This window comes from Furipterus horrens, unplaced genomic scaffold (genome assembly GCF_987537825.1).
Source record: "Furipterus horrens unplaced genomic scaffold, mFurHor1.1.pri manual_scaffold_6, whole genome shotgun sequence".
NCBI lineage: Eukaryota > Metazoa > Chordata > Mammalia > Chiroptera > Furipteridae > Furipterus > Furipterus horrens.
Window position 1 is genome coordinate 189,163,167 of NW_028327176.1, and position 26,273 is coordinate 189,189,439.

The following is a 26,273-nucleotide window of genomic DNA, read 5'->3' on the forward strand; positions in this document are numbered from 1 at the left end:
CTGTAATATGTGCAGGTGTTTCTTGCTGTATATTGCTACTGAAATCTGCTTCTCTTGTGTAGATCACTGTTACAGATGAGGAAGTTAGTAATCCATCCTTTTTAGATCTGGTGAGAACTCCCCAAATGAGGACGTGCACCCTTATCCTTATGTTTGCTTGGTAAGTTTGCCTTGTGACAGATTCAAAAGCTTGTGCCACATTTATGCCGCCCTCCCATCCCTCCGGTCGGGCTGAAGTCTCCTCTCACTCGCTCTCCACTGTCTCTCGCTGTCGCCACAGGTTCACCAGCGCAGTGGTGTACCAAGGGCTGGTCATGCGCCTGGGCATCGTGGGAGGCAACCTCTATATCGACTTCTTTATCTCTGGGGTCGTGGAACTGCCCGGAGCCCTTCTGATCCTCCTGACCATTGAGCGGTTTGGACGGCGTCTTCCCTTTGCAGCGAGCAACATCGTGGCCGGGGTGGCGTGCCTGGTCACGGCTTTCCTGCCTGAGGGTAAGTGTCTTCCAACTCGGTGTGGCAGTGGAGAGCTTGGAAAAATCTTAAGTTATCCAGCATATGGGGAAATGCTTGTCCTTAGGAAATATACCATTGCACCTGTCATGAGTGTCTGTTCGTGACAGTCTTTCCCGTAAGTCAGCCGGGCAGGTGCTCAGCTGGCCGCCTGCTGAGCATCGCGGCACCAAGGAACAGACAAGAGTCACACACAGTAACTGTGTTTTATTGATGCAGGTGCTCTCAGTAGAACATCAACACGCATTAATACCCTACTCACACGCTAACAATCTAAGAGAATTATAACGCGCACACACAGCAGCCAGTGGGGACCAAAGCTCAGTCTGCAGGACCGGGAGACAGCGCGGTGGGCAGAGGAGTGTCGGCGTCTTGCAGGGAAGGATCTCCAGAGCCAGGTGGGCAGCAGGGCAGGTGAAGTCCAAGTCCAGCAGGGCCGAGCCTCTGGCGGCCGAAGCCAAGGGCGGTCAGCGTGGCGTGGGGCAGCGCTCCGGTGTGTGGGGCTCGGCTGTCTCAGCAGTGGTCTGGAGCCTGCCTCAGTTATACCTTGAAAGTGATATACTCCATCCTTCTGGGTCTTTTGATAAATGTCTTGGCGCCCCTGATGCCAAGTGTGGGATTTTCCCAGGAGCCTATCTCTGGGTGGTCCACTCTGTAGACATAGTTGTTCTGACCACATTGGCAGACAGCTGTGTCTCCTGGCCAGACGTGTCTGTTCTGACCAAGTGGGTAGATAGCTTAACTGTGTCCCCCTGCCAGATGTGTCTAGAGTGACTTTAGCAGTTTCCCTCTTGAGCCAAAGTGTCATGGCTGACTGGAAGCCATCTTGGTTGACATGAGTGACTCCACTTTGTCTTATCTACTTTATGCTACCTTGATCGGAGCAATGTCATTTTATTCGTTCTGCTCTCCACAGCATTAAAATCCTGGTGCCGGGGACACTTCCGTGGTGTTGTCCCTTGATGATCTGCTTAATCCTGGAAAGACTCTGAGAGTAAGAGATTGGTTCTGTAGACCCTTCTGATTTCTCCATGTCTAGGTTCATGCATGTGTGCGACCGAGTGAAATCTAGCTTGTGGTGATGCCATTAACTTGTGACTGCCCTGACCTATCCGACCTGAGGTAGCATGACTGAGCGCAAGCACTTCCCGAGCATCGGCCACATCACCAGCCCCAAACCAACACAGAAGTTACAGAGGGACAGACACGGTTCTTGACTTCGACCAGTTCCCAACCTAGTATGGGATCAAGACATTGCAATACTCTCACAACGCACTGTGATGAACGAAATAGCAGAAGTAGTTACAGGATTTAGAAGCAGCAGAAAAATCCAAGTAAAGCGGGGTGAGAAGTGATTCATCTGCGGGGGAGTCGGGCAAAGCTTCCCGGAGGCGAGGCGAGGGCGGGGGTCACCTCTCAGTGGCGACCAGACCGTGCCAGGAGCTTGCTTAGGGTCTTGTCAGCTTCGGGAGGAGGTGGGGGTGCGGGGTGGGGATGTGGCCTCCTGTAGCTGCAGCAGTTGGGACACTGGCAATGAGGGAGAGGTGCCGAGGGCACAGACGGAGGTAGTGACAGTCGGGCCAGGATGGGAGAGGGGGTTTCAGAGAATTTCTGGGTTTGATTTTTGGGGAACGGATGGCTGGTGCGGAGGTTGCTGGTATCTCCGAACGCACAGTGAACACAACCCAGGTGGCCTCTGCCACTGCACAGAGCGTGCAAAGGACTCAGGGAGCCGTCAGACTCCTGGGGAAAGTGTGAATCAGGGCAAGTGCGTCATTTCTGGGTTCGGGGGGTGAGATGAGGGGCGACGGGAAAGCTGGGTTCTCTGGGAGTCCTTTGCGTCACCACAAGGCAGGCTGTATTTTTTTTCCCTTGAGAATCCTCTGAGGACCAGGAAAGATTTGATAATCTGTAGGAGTCAAAACAGTCAGACATATATAGATGAGTTTATGAAGTCCCCACACTTCAGAGAGACCCTGTTTAAATAAAATGACAGAACAGCCTATCTTTAGAACAGAAGGGGGAAAGAAGATGTCAAGTCCTGTGTCTTATTGGCACGGCTGGTGATCAACAGAACTGACCAGTCCCTTTCTCTCCTTTTCCTGGCGTGTATTATTTCCTGGGGTTGCAGGCACAAAGTGCCACAAGCTGGTGGCTTGAAACAACAGGAATGTATTCTCTCGCCGTCCCGGAGCCTAGACCCAACACGTCGCTGTCACAGGGCCGTGTTGGGTCCCCTCTCGGCCCCCCTCCCAGCTCCGGGTGGTCACCAGCGTTGCTGACATCCGTCCAGTCCCTGCCTCTGTCTGTACGTGACCTTCTCTTTGTGTCCTTGTCTTGACTCTCACGTCTGCAAAGATCCTGCTTCCAAATAAGGTCACCTTCTGAGGGGGACACCCTTCAAGCCACTGCATCGAGGTATTAACATGTTCTAAGAGCCAGGGAGTCTGTAGAAGAGATATTGGTCAGCACGTGTTTATTTAGCCCCTATTAACTGTAACCACTACACCAGGGTTGATGGGTGAACTGTGAACAGGACAGACATAATTCCTGTTCTCGGGGCTTAAGTGCGGGTTAAGTGGAAGGGGGCAAATTGGGAACACTGGAGACCCCTGCTTTCATTTTGTTTTATTTTGGTTTGAGGTTTAATTTAAAAATGGAGCTCCCTAAGACGCGGTCTTGTGTGCTCCACCCCCTGCGGAATAAGAATTGAGTAGTCGTTGCATGTGAAATCGGGAAAGTGGGGAGAAAGATTGGTGATGGAGCGCAGCCTATCAGCTCAAAATGGCTTTAAGGGGTGCTGCCTTCAGCATGACCCCAGAAAGCAGGCCAGGCCAGTTGCGCAAACCAGTGTGGACATTGCGAAGAGTGTGGGATTAAATCCACTTTGTGGAGAACACTTTCATACATGGGAAAATATAAGGCATTTGTTTAGTATGATCGGTTTTCTCTTGTTGATGTAATTTCCCTTTTTAGGCTTTAGAATTGTTCGTAGCAAGGTCGAAAACCAATTGCTCCTATTTTGGACACAGGTAATATATATGCTCTGCGAGTTCAACTGCTTTTATAGTCATGCTTGAGAAGAGCAAGTTTCAAATCCGTGATGCTCCGTAGAGTTGACAGTCCTTCTGTCCATGTCAAGAGCTTTTTGACGTGGTTGCTGGGACTTTTCCATGAATGTTAGAAAGGCTTTCCTCTCAGTCCCTCCTGATGTCATCAAAGGAGAATGCCAGGTAGCCTTTTAGAGAAATCAACTCTACGGTCACCTCCAGAAAACAGTCTAACCAGCTTTCCCGCCGCGGCACGCAGCTCATCAGGGTCTGAAGAATGGAAGTGGGGCAAAAGAAACAGTTTTCTGCCTGTGCGTAGCCTCCAACTAGGGTTCCCTGCTTTAGACCCACATTTTTTTAACCTCTAAAGTCTGAAAACCACAGAGTTTGCTTTCCCGACCCTCATCTGCCATCTTTAATTTGACTTTATTAAGGGTGGCTGCAAACCTAGCGGTTTGGGGTAGTCTTTTTTACTTTTATTTCTCTTTAAATGAAAAGTCAGTCCACGTATCTTAATTTATGTGTCTCTGTTAGGAAGTTTCACTAAATTTTATTTCAGAACTCAAAACAGATGGTACATTCAGAGGAGGCACAAAATTGTGTTTGTTTAAAATCATGCATTTTTCCCTTCAAAAATCGAGCTTTTACTCCCAGTAACCTCTAGAAGCTTGACCAAACCCCCATTCAGAGGGACCCTCCTTCTCAGAGTCCTCATGACTCTGTGGAACATGGTTTTAGCTTCAGGACTCATTTTTAAAGTGCCTTGTGTTTCTTGGGGTCATTGTTATCACAAGACGTCTATTGCCACTTGGCCGTGGATTTAGCACAGTACTGGGATGGCCAAGAGTGTTTGGATAACGTGCACACATCAGCTGTACTTTCTGATACATTGTTTTCGCTTCACGACTTCTGGTACATGATTCAGGACAGTCTCTGTCCTGTGTAGGGGCAGTTCAATACTGGCCTGTACAGCTTGGCGTGAGAGGAGGGTCCTTCCGTTTAAGGTCACCATGGAGCATTAACCGTATCTCCTCCAGGGTGCCAACTTGGTAGTGTTTTTGGAACAATTTCTGAATCGACAGGATGTATTTTTGTGTGTGTGTGTGTGTGTGTGTGTGTGCGCGCGCGTGCGCGTGCGTGCTTTAATTTGACTTTTGCTGGTTCTTTCCAGCAAACTGTCCTAGCCTCAGCTGTAAACTTAATTTGTCATTGAAGTTGTCAATGGGACTCAGAGAGCGGTCTTGATTCGGTAGCAAAAGCCTATAGTTTAAGAACTATCCTGGGTAATGCAGTTATTGACACATTAGCAGACAGCATTCTTCCCTGCAGCCTGAGAGCAGTGGGGGGTTGCCCATCTGGGCTGGGGCCCAGGGAATCTGGGCACCGGCTCCCACATTCCGTTCCCCAGCACCTGGCAATGAACCACCTGCTCACGCAAGGAAGGGGTGGGAGCATTTCCTGGTCCCCCTCCTTGGCTCTCATGAAAAAAGTGGCGCCTAAGGAAAACCCACGCTGACTGGACCGTTTGGTGCACAGCGCACCAGCACAGCCCTGCCGTTCCCCACGCCCCGACGCAGCTGGGAGTGGGACAGCTTCAGGCGACCGTACCCGGGAAGAACGTCAAGTGCACCAGGCTGGCCTCGGCCAGTCTGCTGTCTAGCCCTAACGACTGGGGTCCTCCCCACGGTGACCGGCACTCCTGAACCATCTTCGTACCTGCTTGCTCTCCTAGACGACAGCTGTTGTACGTGGCAGGCTTGGCTTCTTCCATTTGTTCTCTTTAGAGAGAACATGCATCGACCTCCTGAACCTAATTCTCTTCCTTTCTCCTCCTCATCCACGCGTACATTTCTGCTAAAAAACTATGCATTCAGGCAAGGGCAGTCGTTCCAGGAGACGAAAGGACCCTTTAGTGCGGGGTGAGCACAGATCAGTATGACGATCACAGGGAGAGGCTTTGTTTTCAAAGCTGAGAGTCAGACACGCCGGGCGTGGGGGCGCCCTCGCTCGCCCCGACGCCACCAGAGGGGTCCAGAGACCGCACGACTCACGGAACCCGGAGCACTGACCTTTTAGGACAAGAATGGCTTACTCCTTCTCTAAAAATGCAGAGGGAGGAAAATATTTCACAAAGAACACTTGGCGCCTCTCACGGGAGAGTTCCTTCATACAACCGGAGGGGGTGCTACATCAGTTTCTGTGCGTGACTGAATCAACTCGTATTTGAGAATCTGGCTCTTCTGGGTCATTTCTTGGGGAAAGTAGCGAGATTGAGGAGGAAGGGACGAAGACAATGGGTGACAAACCTAGAGATAAGGCTGGCACAGATGCCCCTTTCCGAAGGTCCCAGTCCTCGGAGCCTTGCCGCTCTCTCGACGCAGAAGGCAGCTTTGTGTCAGGCCAGTCCTGGTCTGTTGGGGACGGCTCTCCTGTGTGTCCTCAGTAAGGAGTGTGAACAGAAAGAACAAACGGGCACCAGACCGTGGTGGCTTTTCAGGCGTGCAAGGCCAGCGTGGCCAGGCCCTCTCAGGAAGACCCTGCTTGGAACGTAGTTTTGGGGTTGTGGCCGCACAACAGATGGTTCCCGGGTTGCATTGCTGAGACCCCACCCTGCGCAGACGTGCGGTCAGCAGGCTGAAATCTGGGCCGCCATGCCAGCGGGGGTTACCGCTGCTGAAATCTGGCTGCGACATTAGACGGTATTGCTCCTTTGTGCTAAAAATGAGCCAAGACGCAGGGCTGAGAGGACACGAAGCAAATAGCTCTCACGGTTTTATAAAACTACCAAAAGCACACCCCTAACTCACGCCTTCCAAACTTTGTGTTTTCAGGAAGGGCATGGCTGAGGACCACGGTCGCTACCTTGGGAAGGCTAGGCATAACCATGGCCTTTGAAATTGTTTATTTGGTAAATTCCGAATTGTACCCGACGACGTTACGGTAATTCCAATATAAATGTTTTGGTTTCTCCTATGTGTTTTGAATTGACTTAAAAATCATGAAATAGTCTCCTAAGCTTGACGAGGTGTTAACTCGGGCTGAATCCAGCCGGGAAGACGACATGCTTTGCGCTGTGGCTGCTTTGTGTCTTGCTGTCTTCCACACTTGGGGACAGGGTGTTTCTCCTGCCAATATCTTCATACACAGCCGTGGTTTTGTGAAAAGGCACCAGACTTGGAATCAGAGAACCTGGTTCGTGTGCACAGGCTTTGATGTGGGTTCGATCTCTCTTTATCGGCGTCACCTGTTTAAAGGCTGCCACCTCTGTTTGGACCTCATGCCACATCTTATTGCTGTGGCCAGCCAATTACTGCAGGACAGACAGCGATGGCACACAAGTGCCAGTGCACATTAGCCTCCCGTCCCGGAGGAAGTTCACGGCATGATCTAGCTAGGTGCCAAGGCAGCACGTGAGTGTCACAGAGCCGCTTCCCACCCGGCTGCGCCCCTGCTCAGCAACCTCATGGAACATGGCGCTTACCCACAGGTGGGGCGGCGGTGCCAAATGGAAATGGTCTGCTTACGGACAGAGTGGTTGCTTTCTAAGTTCAAAACCATAGAAATGGGAAACACGGTCACAGTTCCTTTGTTGCTTATGTGTCTGAATATTTTGCTTGTCTCCAACTTATTTAAATATTTTTTCATTTAAAACATTTTTTTGTCTACAGAAACTTTGGAGTTTCGCTCTGCTCAGGATTATGTGACTTTGGGGGGATCATCGCCCCGTTTCTGCTCTTCCGGCTAGCGGCCATTTGGCTAGAACTACCTCTTATCATCTTCGGTAAGAATCATTTGACCTCCTGTTCTTAAATGCGTTCATCTGCATTCTCTGCAGCCTTAGGCTTTATGTTAATGATCTGCGCTTAATATTCTTAGGATAGCTGTTTCAGTTTTGAGGAGCCACTCTGATTACAGCGACATGGGACACCCTAAATGATTTAAATTTACAATAAATAAAGGGCTGTGAAGAATAGTGTTCAATAGCTTTCTTTGTTTAGGTTCTGAGTGAAATACTACAAACTCTTCTATGATATTGGGAATAATTAAATGCCAATAACTGTCATGAGACCAAAGTAGACCTTCAGTCTGTTTAAAAGAAGCCTAAAATCTCATTACATTACTAAATGTTCCATATCTGTCAATATCGCATCTTCATTGGCTCTGATGCTAACCACGCAATGCTGAAAGGGCAGGGGGCACAGACCCCTCTCACATCTAACATAACCTCTTGGGTGCCCCCCAAGTTCTCCCCCTCCTGTCTCCCTCCAATCTTCCTAGCACCCATGAAGGGACAGAATTGTAGCATTGGGAGGGACCTTAAGGTAAGTCAGTCCCGTGCTTCTCACGGGCTGTCCCACCTTTCTGCCTGGAACTCACACCGCCCTCTGCCCTTCTGAGCAGGAGAGGATACAGGTTGGCCCTACCTTGGCTAACTTTCCTCCGCCTCTATTTCCTCTTCCATTCATTGCTCAACAGCTCCAATTACAACGAAAAAACTAAGTCCACGAGGACCCACACCTGCTGAGTAATGCATAGAGCCGAACAGAGCTAGGGACAGTACAGCCAGCTGCTCGCCAGGTGACACCAGTGAAATCGGTAAAAGAACATTTCAAGTTATGTCATGGGATCGGCTCCTGAAGCCAGCGTTGATTCTGTAGCCAGCACGAAAAGGCAGAGTTCAGCCGAGACGGCGTGGTCTCAGAGCACAGCGCTTCCAGCTAGTGGCCGGGCAAGCGCAGCGCCGGTGCTGGAATGAGGGCCCTGCCTTTGCAGACGAGGCCATTGGTCCAACACAGCCATGGTCAAAAATCAGAGAATATAAAACATTCTAAAAACAGATAGCACAGACTCAACCCTCGTCAGTTCCTCATTCCTTTACATTTACTGTTATCTGTGTTCCTGAGGTTATTTATGTGTTTGCGTCTTCATGGTGGAAATTCCATAGAACATGTGCTACTCACCTCCCTTCCCAGGGCCTCGTTCAGCGATGTCACGTTGGGAATTTGAAGCGTCCCTGTGGGGGAGGGGGGTGGTATTTACACCATGGAAATGGGCAGACACTACACATCAGGGCTTTCTTGTCTGGAGAGCTGGTTGGTAAACACTGACCAGCACACCATGAAGATACGATGTGGAGAAAATAGTAGAGGACAGGGTTTTAGGGATTTTGACTTTGAAGAGCAGCAAAAGGGAGGAAGGTAAGTGGGGACGTGAGGCTGACAGAAGGTCCTGAAAGATTATATGTTTTGGCGCCTCCACCGATGGGCCAGAGGTACCGGCGAGGGTCAATTGCCCTAGTGGGGATCCTAAGAGACTCCGAGACCCTGACCTCAGTCAGAAGGGACGAGTCCCACAGTGGCAACGGCAGAGGGAGGAGAGGGAGGGAGGGGAAGCAGTGATGTTCTAGTGTTGGTAAAAGGACACCGAGGGGACTCCTCTCTGGTGGCTTCTACGTCCCCGTGAAGTAGGCGACGAGGGCTTCTCTGAGTGCTTGGCACTTAGTAGGCACGCAGTAGAAAATTGTTCAGTGTGTGCATGAATGAATGTCCGCCCAGAGGCCGTGGGTGATGGGACTGCACGGGGTGTGAGGAGGGAGAAGAAATGGCGGCAGAGGAGAACTGCAGGTTGGCTGGGGTCCCCAGGGGGCTGCCGCCACCGAGGTTGGGCGGAGGCGGGTGAGCCGGCTGCCTCCAGAGCGAGCGGAGGGAGGAGGGCCGCCGTGCGTCCCTGGCGCTGATGCCCTGCCTGTTCTGCAGGAATCCTGGCATCGGTCTGCGGTGGCCTCGTGATGCTGTTGCCTGAAACCAAGGGCATTGCCTTGCCTGAGACAGTGGATGACGTAGAAAAACTTGGCAGGTATCGTATGAAATTCAGCACCTCCTAAATAAAAGCCGCATTCCAAACCATGGGGAAGGGCCGGCAGTGAGACAAGGAAATGTCCGTGGGGGGAAGATGTATTGAATTCCTCTCTCGCGTCCCAAGCAAAAATTCAAAGTGGCTGTAAGAGGTTCATGTGAAAAGAAAAAGCTGAAAGAGAATGTGTATTTTTTAAAAGGTGGTTATGAAGAGGGAAACATTTCTAAGTAAGGTGTTAAAACTCAGAAGCAGTCTGAAGAAAAGGGCCTGATGATTTGACAAAGTAGAAATAAGTTAAACGTGTATCAGTAGGTAAATCATTATAAAAAATAATATAGCTATAATATGGATTACTATACAGAGATGAAAGGAATTAAGATATGTCTATATGGAATGAAATGGGGAGATTTACAAGGTTAATTACAAAGGGAAAAGGCACCAAACAATGCGTTACAGTATTTATTAAAAAATAAAACCAATAGACATTTCGCTCTGTAGCTACATGGGAAGAAAGACAAGAGATACATAGGTAGGTAGACAATTGATGGGAGAGACAGACAGAAAGGAGTGAGGGCGCAGGGAATGTCAGGGGGACACTTTGTAAAGTATATGGTTGTCTAGCCACTATGCCGGACACTTAAAGTGAAGACAAAATACCGTCACATGTGAACTGTGATTGAAAAATAAAAAATAAAAATAAGTAAAAAATTTAAAAAGCAACTAAGGGAATGAGAGAGAAAGAGTTTTGGAGAAGTGTGTCTAAATGATGTACAGGGAAAGTTAATATTTAACCAATATATAAATATGAAACACACCAGTTCTCATTTTCTGTGTTGGAAATCCTTCATAATCAAAAGTCAGAAAGAGAGGTTACGAATACGGAAGTGTACAGGAAAACATCTAAAATAATGTTATATACGCTGTGGGGACAGAGGTGGGCTGGGAAGAGGGGTGCAGAAGGCAAGGGGTCCCTGTTATGCCCTGCAGACTTCCGTATTGTTCAACTTAAAAAAAACGACAACACTTTGTCTTGTATTATCTGTGTCATTTTTTAAAGTAATGGAACAGCTAACTTTAAAAATAAAAATCACCCTTCTTTTAAATAGTGACCTGGAAACAAAGGGTACAGCTTGCTACATTTTAAACAAACGTATCAGAAATGTTTATGAAAAGACTGAAATGTTAGTAACTTCATGTCAGTTTTTCTTCGCTTGCATGTTGGGAAGAGAGCAGCTACACATTTTCAGGCGCCTGTGTGACGGATGGTTTCGCATATGGCATTTTACGGAGAACGCAAGGATCCGGGGCGATAGGAGTTCTCATCCTCGCTTTTTAATGTACTAAGACACCGACACTCGGAAAGATTCCCCCAGCTTTACATGCCGGGTCTGGGGCGGACACTCGCCCGTGCTCCGGTGCGACTCCGTGGTTTTGCGTAGTTTCGTTATTTCATGCTGCATTCTGCTTGATTATGAATTTCCGAAATAGCGAGTATCCCCGTGGTAGGACTGGACATTTCTCTCTTTATTGCCTCTTGTAATGAGGGACTGTCCCCCTCCGCAGAGGCAGACCACCCTTGCTAAGTGTCTCACGAGTGTGGTCCCAGACCTTTAAAACGTATGCTGTGATTTCACCGTCCTGTTTCTTGATGCTATTTTGAAATATAAGATTAATTAGCCATCTCAGAATGTTCCTAAGGAAGGCTCACTCAGAACCGAACCACCAGCCCCGGTCCTGGAGGCTGACTGCCAGCCTATCAGAGGACAGGTGCACGTCTGTCCCGTGAAGTGACCCGGACAGTTCTTCCGCTTGTTTGGAAGTGCCGGGGACCTGGTTATTCCTCACCCAAAGTTCTGTTGCCACCTCCCCCTGGAATGATGCTCCCGGGAATTTGGGGTGAGGTGGGACAGTGTCCTCAAACCCTGGCATCTTATAAACGAAAATTAGGAAAAGAAATTGAAAAAGATATTAAAACGGTGTGAAGGCCCCTCGAGTGTTACCCCACGGGAAGGCCTTGCTGCACCCAGAAAGCAGAAACCCAGCCCTGCCGATTCCACCGTCACAACGTCTTGGTTGGAGTCAGGGTCCGGGGCCAGGCCAGGGTGGGGGGCGTCCAGTCCTGTCACCGCAATCCCAGCAGTGCTGCTAGAAGACCAAGAGACAGGAGAGCTTTCCAGAAGCTGAAGTGGAGCCGTGGGGAACGGCGAGAGCAGGAATACGACCCTTGTACAATGAGCGGCGCAGACGGTCGGGGCAACTTCTCGCGGGCTGATGTGTTTCAGGGCCGTCACCCGGGAGAAGGGCCTGGCCAGGACTGCAGGGTCGCAGGTCAGGAGCGGGCGCTGCCTGTGGTGGCACGGGGCTATGTGTGGTTCGGGCTTTGGGACTCATCCCCGGTCTGGGGGTCTCGGTGCCCAGGAGACCGCTTCCCCCTGGTTCCCCTGCTTGTTTCCACAGCGAGAGAGTGACACCCTCGTTCGTGGTCCCCACACCCGCCAGGGGTCAGGCTCTCAAGCCCCTCAGGGGAAAGCGGAGGGCACGGAGGTGATGTGAGCTCGGGACTCTGCTGCCAAGTTAGCCTTTACGATCGGAGTGAAGCCTTCGGGAGGGCGGGCCCCCTGGAGACAGGAGGGGCATGTGGGTGGTGTGCAGGGGGGTCAGCGTCCAGACGGAATGGTGACAGCCAGGTCGATACCAACAGAAATGCAAGCGCACAAATGATTTCTCCTCTTTTCCTCTGTAACTTTTGTAACAACGAACAATCTGATAAGTTATTCATGGGGCTAGTCCCTGCCCTCGGAAAGAATCTGGTGAACGCATGAGTTACGGTTTTGTAAGTGAAGCCCTTGAGTTGCATTCCACAAGCTGTTTACTCTGGAAAAACGCTGCTTTGCACCAAAGTACTGACACCCGATGGCCTTTTCCTCTAAAACTGCTCTTAATCATTCTACCATTTGGGCTGCTTTTACTGTTGCTGTTCACACCATCAGCTCATTTTCAGAGCGTCTGCTCCTCCGTGGAGCACCCTGAGGAGCGTCCATGCTGGGTGAGGGGCGGAAGCAGGGGAGCCCCAAGCCCGGACACCGCTGTCCCGGTTACCCCTGAGCTGGGGTTTATGGGAAGTCCTGCGTGAGCGTTGATCCAAAGCAACCGCGACTGGGTGAGTGCCAAGAAGACTGTCTCCTGACCAGTGCTTTAGTCTCTAATGAGGACTCTCTCTTCTCTCCTTTGTCTTGTCAGTCCATATTCCTATAAATGTGGCCGGAAAAAGAAAGCCCCGGTCTCCAGCTCTCACCTTTGAGGCCCCTGCCGAAGATGGAAGGGAGGAGCCATGGGGGCCAACCCCGGGGACCCGGCGTGCCTTGCAGACGCGTGTGTCTACTCCGGTGGCGTTACACGGTGCAGCTCCAACTGGTTTTTAATACTTTACAGAGACATTCAAGCTATTCAGAGTATGTTTAATGTACTGTGGGATAAGAGGTTTTCCTCTGACCGCAGAACGGTGTCTCCAACCCATCGGTTACAGAGACAAGACAAGCCCCCTGCCTATTCTCACGACAGCTCCGTTAGGAATGTAGGAAAAGTGTGCAGAACTGAAGTCATCACATCTGACCCAGGAACCGAGGCTCTGGAATGAGTGTTCTGAAGATTCCCGGGAGGATAAAGATATGGCGATTCTATAACGAGGACCGTGGGACGCGTGGGACTGAGATTTTGCTTTCCCGACTCGCCGGGAGCTCTGGGAGCTCTGGGAGCCCCTGTAGCGTCGGGGCTGCAGGTGGTTCAGGTCTTGTTCCACAAAGAAGCACGGATCATCTGAACCACCTGAGGAACTGATTATTGTAAAATCAGGTTGGGTCCCTAGATGATGCGGGATGGTTTTGGTCCTCATGGGTGGACACCTAGAATCTCATGTTCTTTACTGAACAAAATCCATGGATGGCGAACCATTTCATGGGTTGTAATATTTTAACCATAAAGGGATATTTATCTTCTATTTGTGAGTTCGGTTCTTGCACGGTGCCCACAGTCAAGAGTGAAAACCATAGACCATTCTCATTCAGTCTTGACACTTTTCACTTGTTTGGGGAAGTAGCTTACAACTTAATTTAAAAGAAAGGTCAATTCCATCCGTGCATAGAAGAATTAGCAGAAACTCTATAAGTGACTTTATAGATACAAATAAGGGATTTGGCCTTTCTTTTTTGTTACTGAGAACTTTGAAATGTGGAGCTTAAATACGAACACACTATCTTTTTCTGAGGGTCTGCTTCAGATGCCTTGCTTGGTGTATTTTCTGACTCAGTATATACCTTATGCAGAATTTTTTTTAATGACTTGTTCTGTGTAGACAGGCAAAAGGGCATCGAAGGGGAGTCTTGCCAATAGGGGGACACTTTCTCTGTGAACACCTGACGGCACGTGCAGCATGTGTCCTGATTGCAAAAGCAGCTCTTTCCTGCGCAAAGCATGTCGGAAGTGATGTGAGTGCTCTGTCTCTCGATGAAATACACACAGCTCTCTGAAGGTTTGCCCTTCTTCACCCTCAATTTATCGGCTTTCTTTGCATTTCTCTTTGCTGCAGGATGATCTCTGCTCACTGAGACTATCACCTTTGAATTGTATTTTGAGTTGATACTTTGGTTCTGATAACAATAAAGATTTTAAATTGTCAAGAAAAATCAGTGTTTGCCCCTTCTCTTCCTTTTGGCTACGTGACACTGAAAAACACAGGTGCTACACACCTGGGCAGCCAGTTCATGGCAGCAATCACGTGGCCCACCTTCCAGATATGTTTGCTGTTCCCCTGCAGGCTCTTGGCATCATTCCTAGATGCACATGTGACCCAGAATGACATTTGGACTCTTAGCAGGTCTTGTGATTTTACTTCCATTGCCTGGTTTACTTCATGGTATACAGCTCTCTGTCCGCTGTCCCCAGTGCTTGGCTCGGGGAGACTGTCAGTAACAGATTTCACTCCCAAGAATAGAATTTGTTCTCACAACTCCCCATACATATTGCAGCTTGGAAAAGATTCATCTCCAGGCCGGAAATAAAGACGTTAAAGATACACGTCAAGCTATCTTTCGCTGATGAGGTAAACATATGCGTGACCTGTGAGGACTGTCCTACGGTCTCACGGTCTTCGAGGTCCTCTGTGCAACTATTCCTTATGAGACAGTGAGACCACCCGTCTGTTAGTGTCACACTAGTTAACATGGGTGGGACGAACACAGAACAGAAACCAATGAAAATCAAAAAGATCAAGTCAAAGTAAGTACAGAGTTTATTTTCAACAAATGTCATCTCTATGTCTGTTGCCTCATTGTTACAGAATCCAGCAGTCTGTGGACAGGACAGATTTATCCACAATCCTAAAAAATGTTGAGGTTTGGCAGCAGATGGTAGCTAAGTGCAGTGTCTTGGTGTGATTACTGTCAATTATTTCTCTGAGCAAGCTAAGTTCCCTCCCCGTATTCCAGCATCTAGACATGCTGATGCTTTCCTCGGTCTCCCGTCCAGTTAATTATTTCTCATGACTCCTTCAATCCAAGTGACAAACCTCGAAACACGCACGTAGACGCCAGGCTTGTTGGGGCGTGCGCAGCCAAGACCCCAAGAAGTGACTCCTTGTAAAATGTATTTGTCCTTCTCGAAGCAGACCAGGGGCCCTCCACTGTCGCCCTGTGAGAGGGAGGGAAGGCCATGTGAGGGTTAAACCCCCATCCTTTTACTAGGGGGTGGTTGTCCTCTGTTTGCCAAGGGCACGTTTTCTCAGCGTTCGAACACCCCTCTCCAATCAGGAAGGAATTTATTCGCCTATTATTTGAACATCTGCTGTGCTTAGCGGAGTGTATTCAACACCACCACACCAACTAATGTTTGCTGGGGAAAAAATTCCTTGGGAACCCTGTACTCTGCCCCTCCTGCCTTACAGTTTCTCTCCTACAGAGTCACCCCAGGAACCGCTGTGCAGGAGAAGCAGCGGGCCTTTTCCTGTTCCTTCTCCTGCTTCCCTACTGGGAAGGCTGCCCCCGAGTCCCGTCCACCAGGACTCCCGGAACACATGTGGGCAGTGGCAGAGGTGGGACCTGACTACTCCCTTACAACCCACCTGGAACTCAAGGTCCACAGAGTCATCTTAGGTGATCTGGGTCAGCATTCAGGGACAGACCTTTTTAAAGAGCTTCTGGGCAATGTGCAGACTGTGGCCTTTGGTTGGCAGACCCTTCCCGAATTTGCTGCTTTGGGGCTGAAATGTCTAAAGGCCCAAGACAGGCCAGCGCCGGATGACTGACCTCCGCTCTCTCCTTACCTGGCAGCTGTCAGCGCCTCCGGACAAGTGCCCCGCGCAGAGCTCCGTGGACTTGACTCTCCCATTCAGGTACTCGTAGCGATTGCACACCTTGTTCTCGATCACGGGCAGCTCTGCTTCCTTGAGGAGGCCGGCGCCGTACGTGCCTGCGTTCGCAAAGATGAAAGCCACGGTTACCAGAGCCAGACATGTGCACGAGGAAAGTTCCAGAACAGAGTAGTGATGGAAGATCTCGTTTGCCCAGGAGACTAGATAGGAGTTAGTTCCTAATACGACTCAACTCTTTTTTTCTGTTTGACCCTTGAGAGTATAAACGTTGTATAAGATTTCATGTTCCCGAGTCCTGGATTTAAGAACCTGGTCTTCCATGTGGGGTGTGGGGGTTTGCTCGTATTGTTATTTTTTTCTTTCTTTTCTCTTTTTTTTTTCACTATAAAGAACTTTTTTTTTTTTTGCAAAGAGAGATTGAGAGATACGATCGCTACTAATTCAAATATTCTCCTTCAGGCTTTTTAGATGCTTTTTGACTTACTTCTACCATATTGCACAATTTCATACCCTGATTTTTTCACTCCACATTATATAATAAGGATTTTGTTACCATGTTGCAGTCTTCATAATTATCATTTTAGTGGGAAGTGACTGCGTAATGGGGTTGAGGTTTCTCTTTGAGGTGAGGAGAATTGTCTGGAAATAGTGGTCTCGATTGTACAACACTGGAAATGCACTGAATGCCAGTGAATTGTGTGCTTCAAAATAGTTAAAATAGTAAATTTTGTTATATGTATTTTACCACGACCCTTAAAAAAGAAGAAGAGCTGTCATTTACTGAGAAGTCACCTTTTCAGGCACCAGCTCAGGCCGTGGTGTGGCTTACTGACTCCTTCTGCTAGTTCTCTTCTGAAACATCACGTTTGGTGTGCCTGTTGCCCGGTTAAGGAAACTGAGGCTCACAGGGCCCGTAGCTCGTCCAGGGTCACCGGGCAAGTGCGTGGTGAAGCTGGGCTTTGAACCTGGTTGCGTGATGTTGTTGCCCAAATTCTTTACTGCCGCGCTCACTGGCTCCTGCCACTGCTTCTAATGTTCTACATGGTTGTTCATACGCCTTACTCGTGTCCCTTACTGTTTCCTTAAGTCCGAATTCCCATAAGTTATGCAGACACACTTCTGGCTCCCAAAAGATCGCCAACTTATTTTCTGAAAGGCCACGACAGTGTAAAGTGTCACTAGGAAAAAAGTCACTTCACTGCATCCTAATGGGTATTTAATATTTTTAAAATATTTTCTAATATAAGAGGTGGAAATTGTCCTCATTTTTAAATTTACATTTCTTGTTTTATTCAGTGTGTATTTATATATATATGTATGTATGTATTTAAATACACACATATATATTTTTCTTTTGGTGAAAAACTGCTTTTCTTCCCTTTAACTTGGGCAGATTGAAATGGAGCACTGGCAGCACCGCCAGAGAAAATGCAGTTTTTCCAAGTGGACGCGCCCAGGGACGCCTCCCAAATCGCCCCGTTTTCCAGTTTTGCAAGCCCAGCTCTCACCAGGGGTTTGCAAAATTCTCGGCTGTGCGAGCATGGAGGGGCGAAGAGATGGGGGCCGTCCCGTCGCCAAAGACCCGGGATCCCGTGGGTCCCGGTCTGGCTTCAGCAAGCGCAGTCTGGGGCGGGCAGGAGCGCGGGCCGGGGCTGCCATCGGGAAGGGCCCGTCCCGGCCGCGCGCCGCAGGAGCTCTGCGCGGGGCGTCCCGAGTGGAGTGGACGTGCGGAGCGAGCCGCGCCCTCAGAAACGAATTCACCCGGGGGTCCTGCTCCTGCACCTGCTTTCCGCGCACGCCGGCCCCGCACACGCGGACGGCACAGCCCCTGCAGGCCCCGGGGGCTCACGCTGTGTGCGGCCGGGCCGCCCCCCTGTGGCCACAGTGGAGATGGCACTTCTGGGGCCGGAAGCGACCTCGGGCCCAGGAGCCGTGGCAGGGCCCCGGGAGCGCCTGTGCTTGCGGGTGGGGGCCCGACGCAGGTTTACCGGCTTTGGGATACGCAAGGCGGGGACAGTCTGCAGACAGAGTAGGGGACAGCAGGAGGGCGCTGACCTCACACCAAGAGGCCGAGAGAGCACTGAGCGGCCTGACCTCACTGCTGACGTGGAGAACATGGGGAGCCACCCGGCTCAAGTTTCGTGACTCCTCCTGGTCCAAGGACCCCACTGAGGGTCGTCTGCCCAGAGACACACGAGCCCAGCGCAGGATGGCATTTAGAAGGGCGTGGGGGGGGGGGGGCTCGGGGCTCAGCTGCCCACAGGCTCTGTGATGGCTGTCGGTGCTGGTGACAGTGACGACGGTGGTGGCGGTGGTGGTGCGAGCAGGGAACCGCGCACTGAAACGCCACCTCCAAGGCACCGATCACTTTGTATGCATTACCTTCACGCCCATAATAACTTTACAAGGTGGGACGGATGAGGAAACCGAGGCTTCGAGAGATGAAGTCACTTCCTGATGTCACAGAGGTCCGCGCTTTAACCGCCGGCGGGCTTTGCAGCTCCCTCAGAAGGGCCTTTGTTTCTGCATTGGATTTCCTGCCACTCGCAGGAGAGAGTCACAGGGCACAACGGGCCTCCCTGTCTCTGACTAGACGCAGCTGTGCTCAGGGCCTCGTCCACACATCCTCACTGTTTCCCCACATTCCCTCAGCCCGTTTTCCAGCGGAGGAAGCAAGTTCAAAAACAGTGTGACTTTTCCAAGTCCCTGCAGCTGACAAGTGGGAGCCAGGGTCCTGACTCGAGGGTGTTTGCCCCCCTGGGCATTCACTGCCCCCTTGCACTGGTCTTCATTTGCAGAATGGGAACAAACAGATTGAGTTCACAGGGGTTAGTGGCATTTAGATTTTTAAAATGCAAAGAGTGGACCAGCATGGCACATCCATGGCGACGCTTCACTGGCCACGTGTCCCTGTTCTCCTCTGTGTTTACAGACTCTGAATGGCATAGGGGACCGTGGGACCCCCCGGAGGCGAGGTTTTCAAGACAGCAGGGAAAGTGCAGAGAGAAGGAGAACACGTTGGACATGATCCAGACCAGTAGTTCTAACTTCTTTTAAAGCCACAAAACCTTCCTTCCGATGAGAGCTTCTGCAGAAGGCAGACGTGGGAACACCATTTGGAAACCCTCGTCTTACGGATGAGGGCTCAGACGCCCAGCGAAACAGAGGTGAGGGGACTTGCTCGGCTTGTCCAGCTAGTTGCCGAGTCAGAACTGTCTTCCAGGACTCACCAGCACTTCAGAGAAGGTGAGGCAGCGACCTAAGACGTTCTTGCAATGTCCTGGGCCCGAGTCTGACAGCTGTCTTTATGATCAGGGCCCATTGCAAAGAGAAGACAAGGTTGCCCTAATGTCGGACAGATGGGGGACCCTGCATAGAGGTTTCCTTTCTCAGCCTCGCTCCATCAACCAACAGCAAATATTAGAACTGGGGCCTGTCTTTCCTTCCCCAACCGTCAGTCTGTCCCACCCACAGCAGTCTCCACACAAACGTAAGACCCATGGGGTACTGGGAGAGACAGGTTTAACTATAATTTTAGTTGTTTTACATCCCTCTTGGGAACTCAGTATGGCTCACTTCACATGAAAAATAACCTAACAGCCTTCATTTATCTGTTTGTGTCAAAACCCGACTTACGTGGGGATGCAATTTCAATGTTGCATTTATGAGCTAAGAAAGAGACTTGAAGAAACACTACCCCTTCCCTGGTGTGTGTCCCTTGGTGACCGATTATGGAGACCTAGGCGGGTGTCCAGACAATGTCAGGAAGAGGGCGGACCTCATTCATTGACAGGAGTTTGTACCCATGCTCATTTTCTCATGGAGGCTGTAGGTCAAAACCGAGTCATTAAGTGGGTCACGGAGCGCATCTCACCTTGGGTGTCTCCCCAGCCAGTGATGTAGCACACCGTCCGGTCAGCAACCACGTAATTTGGGGGCGGCAGACAAACTGGGATCACCTTGTCGGTGATCATGGCCGGTCTGAAAGGAAAACATCAAACGGGACATTTGATTGCCCTGCTGGGAGACTCCCGCCAGTGACCTGCTGGTCACGCACGAGATGCCACCTGCCCTGAAGCCTCAGAGCCCCCCGAGCTGGTACTTCCTGGAGGCACTGGTAGAGCGCAACATGGAAAACAGCCTGCCACCTCCCATTGGCCTGTAGGGTCTTTGGGATGAACGACCAGAATGTCGCACTAAGGAGGCATCCGCTGTGGACGAGAAACAAGAGGTGGGAGGACAGATGACGGAGACTCGCTTCCTGTCTATTCTGTGCACGGTTACAACTCTGTACCATGCGCTTGCTTTTCTATCAACTCAACGGGGCTTCGGTCATGGGCGGGCCGTCTGCTGAAATGCTATCACAGAGCATTAACAGTAGCCAATACGTCGTGTGATTCTGAGCAGGAGCAAGTCTCCTGTCCTTTGGGTCCTCAGCTTCCTCACCTACAAATGTCACAACACCATGGTGGTAAGAATCCAATCAAACGCTAGGTGCCAAATGAAAGAGGGTTGGAAATCTCTGCAAAAAGCAGAAGGCTGTTGTGTTCAAAGAACTGTCCCGTGTCCTAGCATTCCAGGGCATCTAAAACCTGAGAACTCGTATCTTCAGACTTGATTCTACTGTAGCCAGTGCCAGAGGAAAGCAGATGGGACAGGCGAGGCGCCCGCATCCGACTAAGGACATCATCACCGCTGCCCACTCGGAAGCAGACACTCCGTCTCAGAGTCCCCAGCCTCTCACTGGGGGTGACCCCATAGGTGGCCCTCTGTAGGTGCCCCTGATGGCACACCAGTGCTTTAGACTTTTGGGGTGTGGGGGACATGGAGTGGGTACTCTAAAGTTCAAATGAATCAGTTTGGCAGAGAACCCTTCCGAGACCCCAAATTTACTAAGTCACTTGTTCAGGCCATCAGGACCCCCCGGGGCCCTCGAAGGACCATGTGAAAGCAGAGAGGTTGGCTGTTCTTTCAGGCTAAGCCAGGACGACCCCTTTTTTCCTCTCTGGAGAGTCCAAACACCCCAGCAAGTCAGTCCTCAGTTTCCTGGCCCAGAAAGCCTGTCAAGTGTTTCTGACCAGACCCAGCAGCTCAGCATTCAGATGCCTGACCGTTGGCCTTGGGCCAGCCTGGCCCTCATTGTCATTGTGGGCGTGGTCCCACCGTCGCCTGGGACCCGCCAGACTCGGCTCATGTGCTCACAGTGCCTTGGTGACGGTCCCAAACGTGTCTATTCTCAAAAGAGCCGCCTCTGGACTTAGCTGTCTCCATCGGGCCCTGTTTGCAAATACCGCTGACTGGAGGTGGCATGTGTGACGGTATCACTCTGTCAGGCTTATCAGGAAAACCCCATTTCAACAGGAAAAACAGAACCGAAGATACGAAGAAGCATTTGCATCTGTGTGTGTGTGTGTGTGTGTGTGTGAGCCTACCTTATGGTTTTCGTAAGGGCTTTGAAATCCACAATCCCCTTTGGTTCGGCCGAGCATATGGTCATGTTGAGAGCAGAACTGTCCACCCGGAATAATTGAGTAATTCTTTGATTGTGGATGTGCGTTAGCTGACACAGTGAACATCAAGTGAGGGGGTTTTAGGGGTGACTGTGTACCTCACGTTTCAGCCCACTCTTCTTCCACGTGAGGAGACTGAGTCCAGGTGCCTTTGCTAGGACCACAGTGAGCCTGAGGCCGATGGGCCGAGTCCAGCTTCCCTCCCTTGGAGGTCATGTTCTTCCCCAAAGGCCTGTGCCCTTCACTCCCAGGCAGCGCCTCCCCCACACCTCTGTTACGGCCCCTGAAACCCAGGCAGGGACAGTGCGTCCACTCACCCTAGGGCACAAACGGGGGGCGGGGGGGGGGCACAGACCTGCTCAGCTTCACCAAGGCGATGTCTGCCCGGCTGGGCTCCCGGAACAGCTTCGCCGCCTCTATCTCCTGGACGTCCGCTTCGAGATTGACCTCTCGGTGTGCACCCAGGATGACCTTGTATGACGCAGGCCGTGAGAACCTAGGAAAGAGGGACATTAGCCACAAAACGGGGCCAGCCCCTCCCTCGGGGGCCCTTCGGAGCCGTAAACATTCAGTCCTGCCCAGACAGTGTCCTCGAGCGGCAAGAAAGACAAGTCACCCTTTCCCTGAGGCTATCCGCTAAGGAGTGTTCTGGGGATGCTGTCGGTCATTGACACCAACACTGAAGTCGGCTCAAGGACAGGCCCTGTGTCAGGGGGGACGCGGGGAGACCTCTGCCCGCAGCCGTGCGCTGCTCTCCCCTGCCTAGACATCGCTTGAGTGGGGTCTGTCTTCTTGGTTCCTCTCCCGCACACCCCCGTCCTCTCCCCTCCAGCGGTCCTGGCCTCAGCTTCTCATACCCACTCCCCGGTGCCTATCCCTAGTGTCACTGCCATAGAAGAATGGAAAGGAGGGGACAGCAAAGGACCCAGGCAGGAAGTCTCCGAGTCAAGTCCCCACGGCAGCTGTCCCCGACATACCTCTCCAAGCAGTGGGCGGCGGTCAGCACCCACTCCGGGGTGATTAACGTGCCTCCGCAGAAATGCTGCCCAAACCTAGGAGGCAAGCGGGCACGGGCTTCAGTTCCGGCCTCAGGGTCGGGCCCACAGAACCGGGAAGGGGTGTTCACTTGACTCAGATCCTGTCAGCGCCCCTGACGGAAAGGCTGCCAGCCCGTCACCCCGACGGTAGGAGCTGTGAGCGGGGCTTCGCTCGGGGGCGTTCCGGAAGGTCCCATTCCCAGCACTCTCTAAGGCGTCTGGGGGAGGTTTGGGTACAGCCTGTCTCGGGAGAGCAAGCCCACGTGGCTCCATGATGACGCCCACACCCACGGCTTTGGCTGGTTAGCCCTGGGCTTGAACAGAAGGGACCAGGGAGAAACCTCCACTGCCTTGAGGTCTCTTTCATTTCTTTTTTGTCAAGATCGCTGCGCGACTAGGTGGGTCATTCTTCAGGCAGCCTGATGTGACCCTGAATAGCTGGGGTTCATGGGAGTCTGCTGATTTTACCCGAGAAAAGTCCCTTTTGGAGGAGGCGGCTCCCGAATCATTTACTTTACAGGACTGTTCGGGTACGTGGCAGCTCATGAGGAGTGTGAGCCGCTCCGAAGCAGACCGAAACGATTAGTGGGCAAGCGGCTCACCCGTCAGGAACCCAGCCCAGTGCGGTTTGGAGTTTGAAATAGGTGACAGTGGAAGGGGGCACAGAAAGGAGTTTCTAAGTGATCAGGCAAAGGAAAGACAAGCCAGCTCAACGTCAGGGCGAAGCGGATTGGACTCGGGTTTCCCAGTGGTGCCTCGCAGGTGTGGGGCCGGAAGGCCCACAGCTGGACCTGCGCCCTGAGTGCAGGTGTGCTGGTGCAGAAGCGAGACAGGGAAGCCATGCACACCTGCAGGCCACCGTGTCACGTGTGTGCTTCCTATGGGACACCAAGCGACCTTAGCTCACCGAAGGCAGATACCACTAAAATGGGAACCCAGGCTGCCTGGCGGTTGGCAGGATCAGAACTGATCACTCTTAACTTCGGGGGATCACAGACCACCCGCGCAAAGGGAGGCATGTTTGAGATTGGGTGAGTGCCCTTTGACTTGTAGTCAATAAAATCAGTGTCTGTGATAGACTCTAGGTGATCAGGTCTTTGTTCCCCACCAGGTGTCATGTTTCTAAAAACATGTCCTTCTCCTTCCCATGTCCTTCTCTTCTCTTGACAAGGAGAGAGTGGCTATTTATGTAACCCCCGGGCACCTGCAGTCCTTTCCCAGCAACACAGGGACTTGGAGACCCTAGCCTCTACACATGGGAGATAGCTGCCCAGATCAAGAAAAAGCTTCCAGTTCTGGCTATTTTCAAAGTAGAGAACCTAGAAAAATTATTATTTTTCATTTTTATAGTTTTCCTTCCTCCCAAGGAGAATGCAGCGGCAGGTACTGATTGTGACTTGTGTGCGCATGCGGTTTTGCCGGGCTCACACAGAGGGATGACATACATCGTTTCAAGAAATGTTGTTACCTTGTTCTGAGACTGATCTGCCAGGGCCAGGAATGCGGGTGGGCCACACACCCGCCTACAACCCTTCCAGGACACTTCTTAGGCTCCACCTTGGGCTTTCCACAGTCAAATGACGCGGACGCTGTGGCAGGAAAAAGAGTCGCATTTGAAGACACGAGAGGGAACCATTCTGACATCAACTCAAGATAAATCTCTGGCTCGCGGCCAAAGCACTGACGAATGGTGACAACATCGGCGTGTTTTGGAACAGAGGCATGGATACATGAAACAGACAGCTGTCAGAGCAGAGGGGCGTTGGGGGACTGGGTGGAGGAAGGTGAAGGGAACAGCCAACACACACGCATGCACATGCATACATGCATGTACACACATATAACACGTATGCACGTGTGTAACACACAGACACAGGCAACAGTGTGGTGATGGCCAGAGGGAAAAGGGGGAGGGGGGAAGGGGAGGTGGGCAAAGGGGAGTGGGAAGTGGGGATGGGAAGGGACTGCTCGGGGCAATGGGCACACGATGCCGTGTGCCGATGATGTTTTACTGAGCTGTACCCTTGAAACATGGATGGTTTTGCGAGCCAAGGTCACCCAGTGAGTTCAGTTAAGAAAAGAGAAAAGTAAAGAAAGATATTACACAGTTTCAAAAGTCAAAAAGGAAAAGAATATAAGCATGTTTTGGAACATCTTTTTCCAGTTTCAAAAGTAGTTGTAGATAACACAGAACCTTCTCCTTTCAAGAAAATATAAGTACTTTTTAAAAACGATTTCTGGGGAGAAGTGATGAAATAAATTGGTGTAGTTAGGCATCAGAGTGAGGCCTTCCCGGAGAGGCCCTGACTGACACAAACTGCTATCCCGGTCCGTGTCGATAGCACTATGTCATTACTGCCACCCCCCCCCCCCCCACCATCGAACCATGGGAAGTTCACGGAAAGCCACGGCTGTCGGCCCTGTTGAATAGCAATACAGGTATTTTTAAATGGAAATCGCTGCATACTCACATGCCCATGTGTCTTTATGTGATTGTATGCAGCAAGGATAATCTATTCTAAACTGAAATACTGCCTTCTCCCAGCCGGCTTCAGGACCCCTCTTCCGAGGAGCCTCCCAAGACTCACCCAGTGCCCTGAAGAGGACTTGCATTCCCTGCCTGGCCTCCCGGTTTGCATCCTACCTGCTCCCCTGCCCCCGAGCCTGCAGGGGTCAGGAGAATAAGGTTAGTGTCTGCCGGTGGTAGCACCCACTACCGCCTTGGGCAGTTCCGGGTTCCTAAAACACTTCTCTGTTGTCTGGAGCTCTTTAAGATCTTCAGAAATGCGAAGTGTAAGTCACTGTTCATAACGATACTGAAGGGGAGTCTCAGAGATTCTACCCACACGTGAACCTGGAACCTGAATTTTCCACACAACTTTCCATTTGTCGTAACCTGCTCTGAGCGTCTATATATGTCTTTTTTAAAAAGCAAAACATGCAATGTTATGAAATCGTACTCTCTGATATGCTCTTAATTTGTGCTAGTGTGCCTGACACAGAGTAGGTCTGCACAGTGCACTCAGAAGGGCTGCCGTACATAGATTATGGGACTCTGCCCCTGCCACGCAGCACAAAATAGTTTCTCTTTATTTTTGCTCACTTACTATCTGTACTGAATGTGCTGGTGGAATTGAAATGAGTTATTAAAGTCATTCAACAAATGAGTATACAATTTAAAATAAATGACTATAAGTCAATGAAAATTCTGTGTAAGGTTGGCATACTTCAGTTTTTGAAGTTGATATTGAAGAGAAAAGTCATACTACCCGCGATAAAACTGAGAAACAGAGTATTTGGCTGAAGAGATATAACTGTGATTTCAGGTTGTTTTATTGATGTTATGACTTATGTGCAAGTGGCGTAGTGTTAATTTTTTAAAATAACACTGTCTATTTCCACAAATTTTATAGGCCAGTTGTTCAGAGAAGAGCCTGTGTAGCCTAAAAAGTTGATCAATGATGCGTCTTCCCATGAAAGATGAATTTGTCTTGTGAATTAGAAATAATGTCAAGTTTGGAGATTTTAAAATGACTGTTAGGACAGTTCCCACTTAAATTTTAAAAAACCCAAAATCTCTCAAGGAAGGAACAATAAAATCTTTAAAGAAAAAGAGAAAAATGCACACAAACTAAATAGACAAAATCGTACCTCAAGGACATTTCTCACCCTAAAAAACCCAAATAAAATGAGCACAAGCCACACAAGCACACCCACAGACACACCCCTTAAGGCAGGAGAGCACCCTTTTAAGCTCTGGCCTGCTCTGTTGCAGAAACTGTGGTTCCCAGTTTAATTCATTTCTATTTTTATTCAGCAAATATGTATCATCATATATATACATACATATATACATATAAAAGCCCTGGCTGGTTTGGCTCAGTGGATTGAGCGTCGGCCTGCGAGCTAAGTGTCGCTGGTTCGATCTTCCAGTCAGGGCACA

At 50.5% G+C, this 26,273-nt stretch overlaps 2 protein-coding genes across 3 annotated transcripts in view; one reads left to right on the top strand and one right to left on the bottom strand.

Moving 5' to 3' along the window:
- SLC22A3 (solute carrier family 22 member 3) overlaps positions 1–13,458 on the top strand; it is a 79,316-nt gene extending 65,858 nt beyond the window's left edge. The window contains exons 6-11 of the mRNA XM_090280055.1: positions 63–160; positions 281–495; positions 6,395–6,503; positions 7,232–7,344; positions 9,320–9,419; positions 12,660–13,458. Of these exons, the coding sequence (XP_090136181.1) occupies positions 63–160; positions 281–495; positions 6,395–6,503; positions 7,232–7,344; positions 9,320–9,419; positions 12,660–12,720 (696 nt within the window). The 3' untranslated portion in view covers positions 12,721–13,458. The remainder of the gene's footprint in view (positions 1–62; positions 161–280; positions 496–6,394; positions 6,504–7,231; positions 7,345–9,319; positions 9,420–12,659) is intronic.
- A 1,225-nt stretch (positions 13,459–14,683) lies between these two features.
- PLG (plasminogen) overlaps positions 14,684–26,273 on the bottom strand; it is a 36,034-nt gene continuing 24,444 nt past the window's right edge. For both annotated transcript variants that reach the window (XM_090280057.1, XM_090280056.1), the window contains exons 14-19: positions 23,799–23,919; positions 22,271–22,345; positions 21,649–21,789; positions 19,658–19,764; positions 15,736–15,881; positions 14,684–15,104 (exon numbers count right to left, since the gene is read on the bottom strand). In XM_090280057.1, the coding sequence (XP_090136183.1) occupies positions 14,943–15,104; positions 15,736–15,881; positions 19,658–19,764; positions 21,649–21,789; positions 22,271–22,345; positions 23,799–23,919 (752 nt within the window). In that variant the 3' untranslated portion in view covers positions 14,684–14,942. The remainder of the gene's footprint in view (positions 15,105–15,735; positions 15,882–19,657; positions 19,765–21,648; positions 21,790–22,270; positions 22,346–23,798; positions 23,920–26,273) is intronic.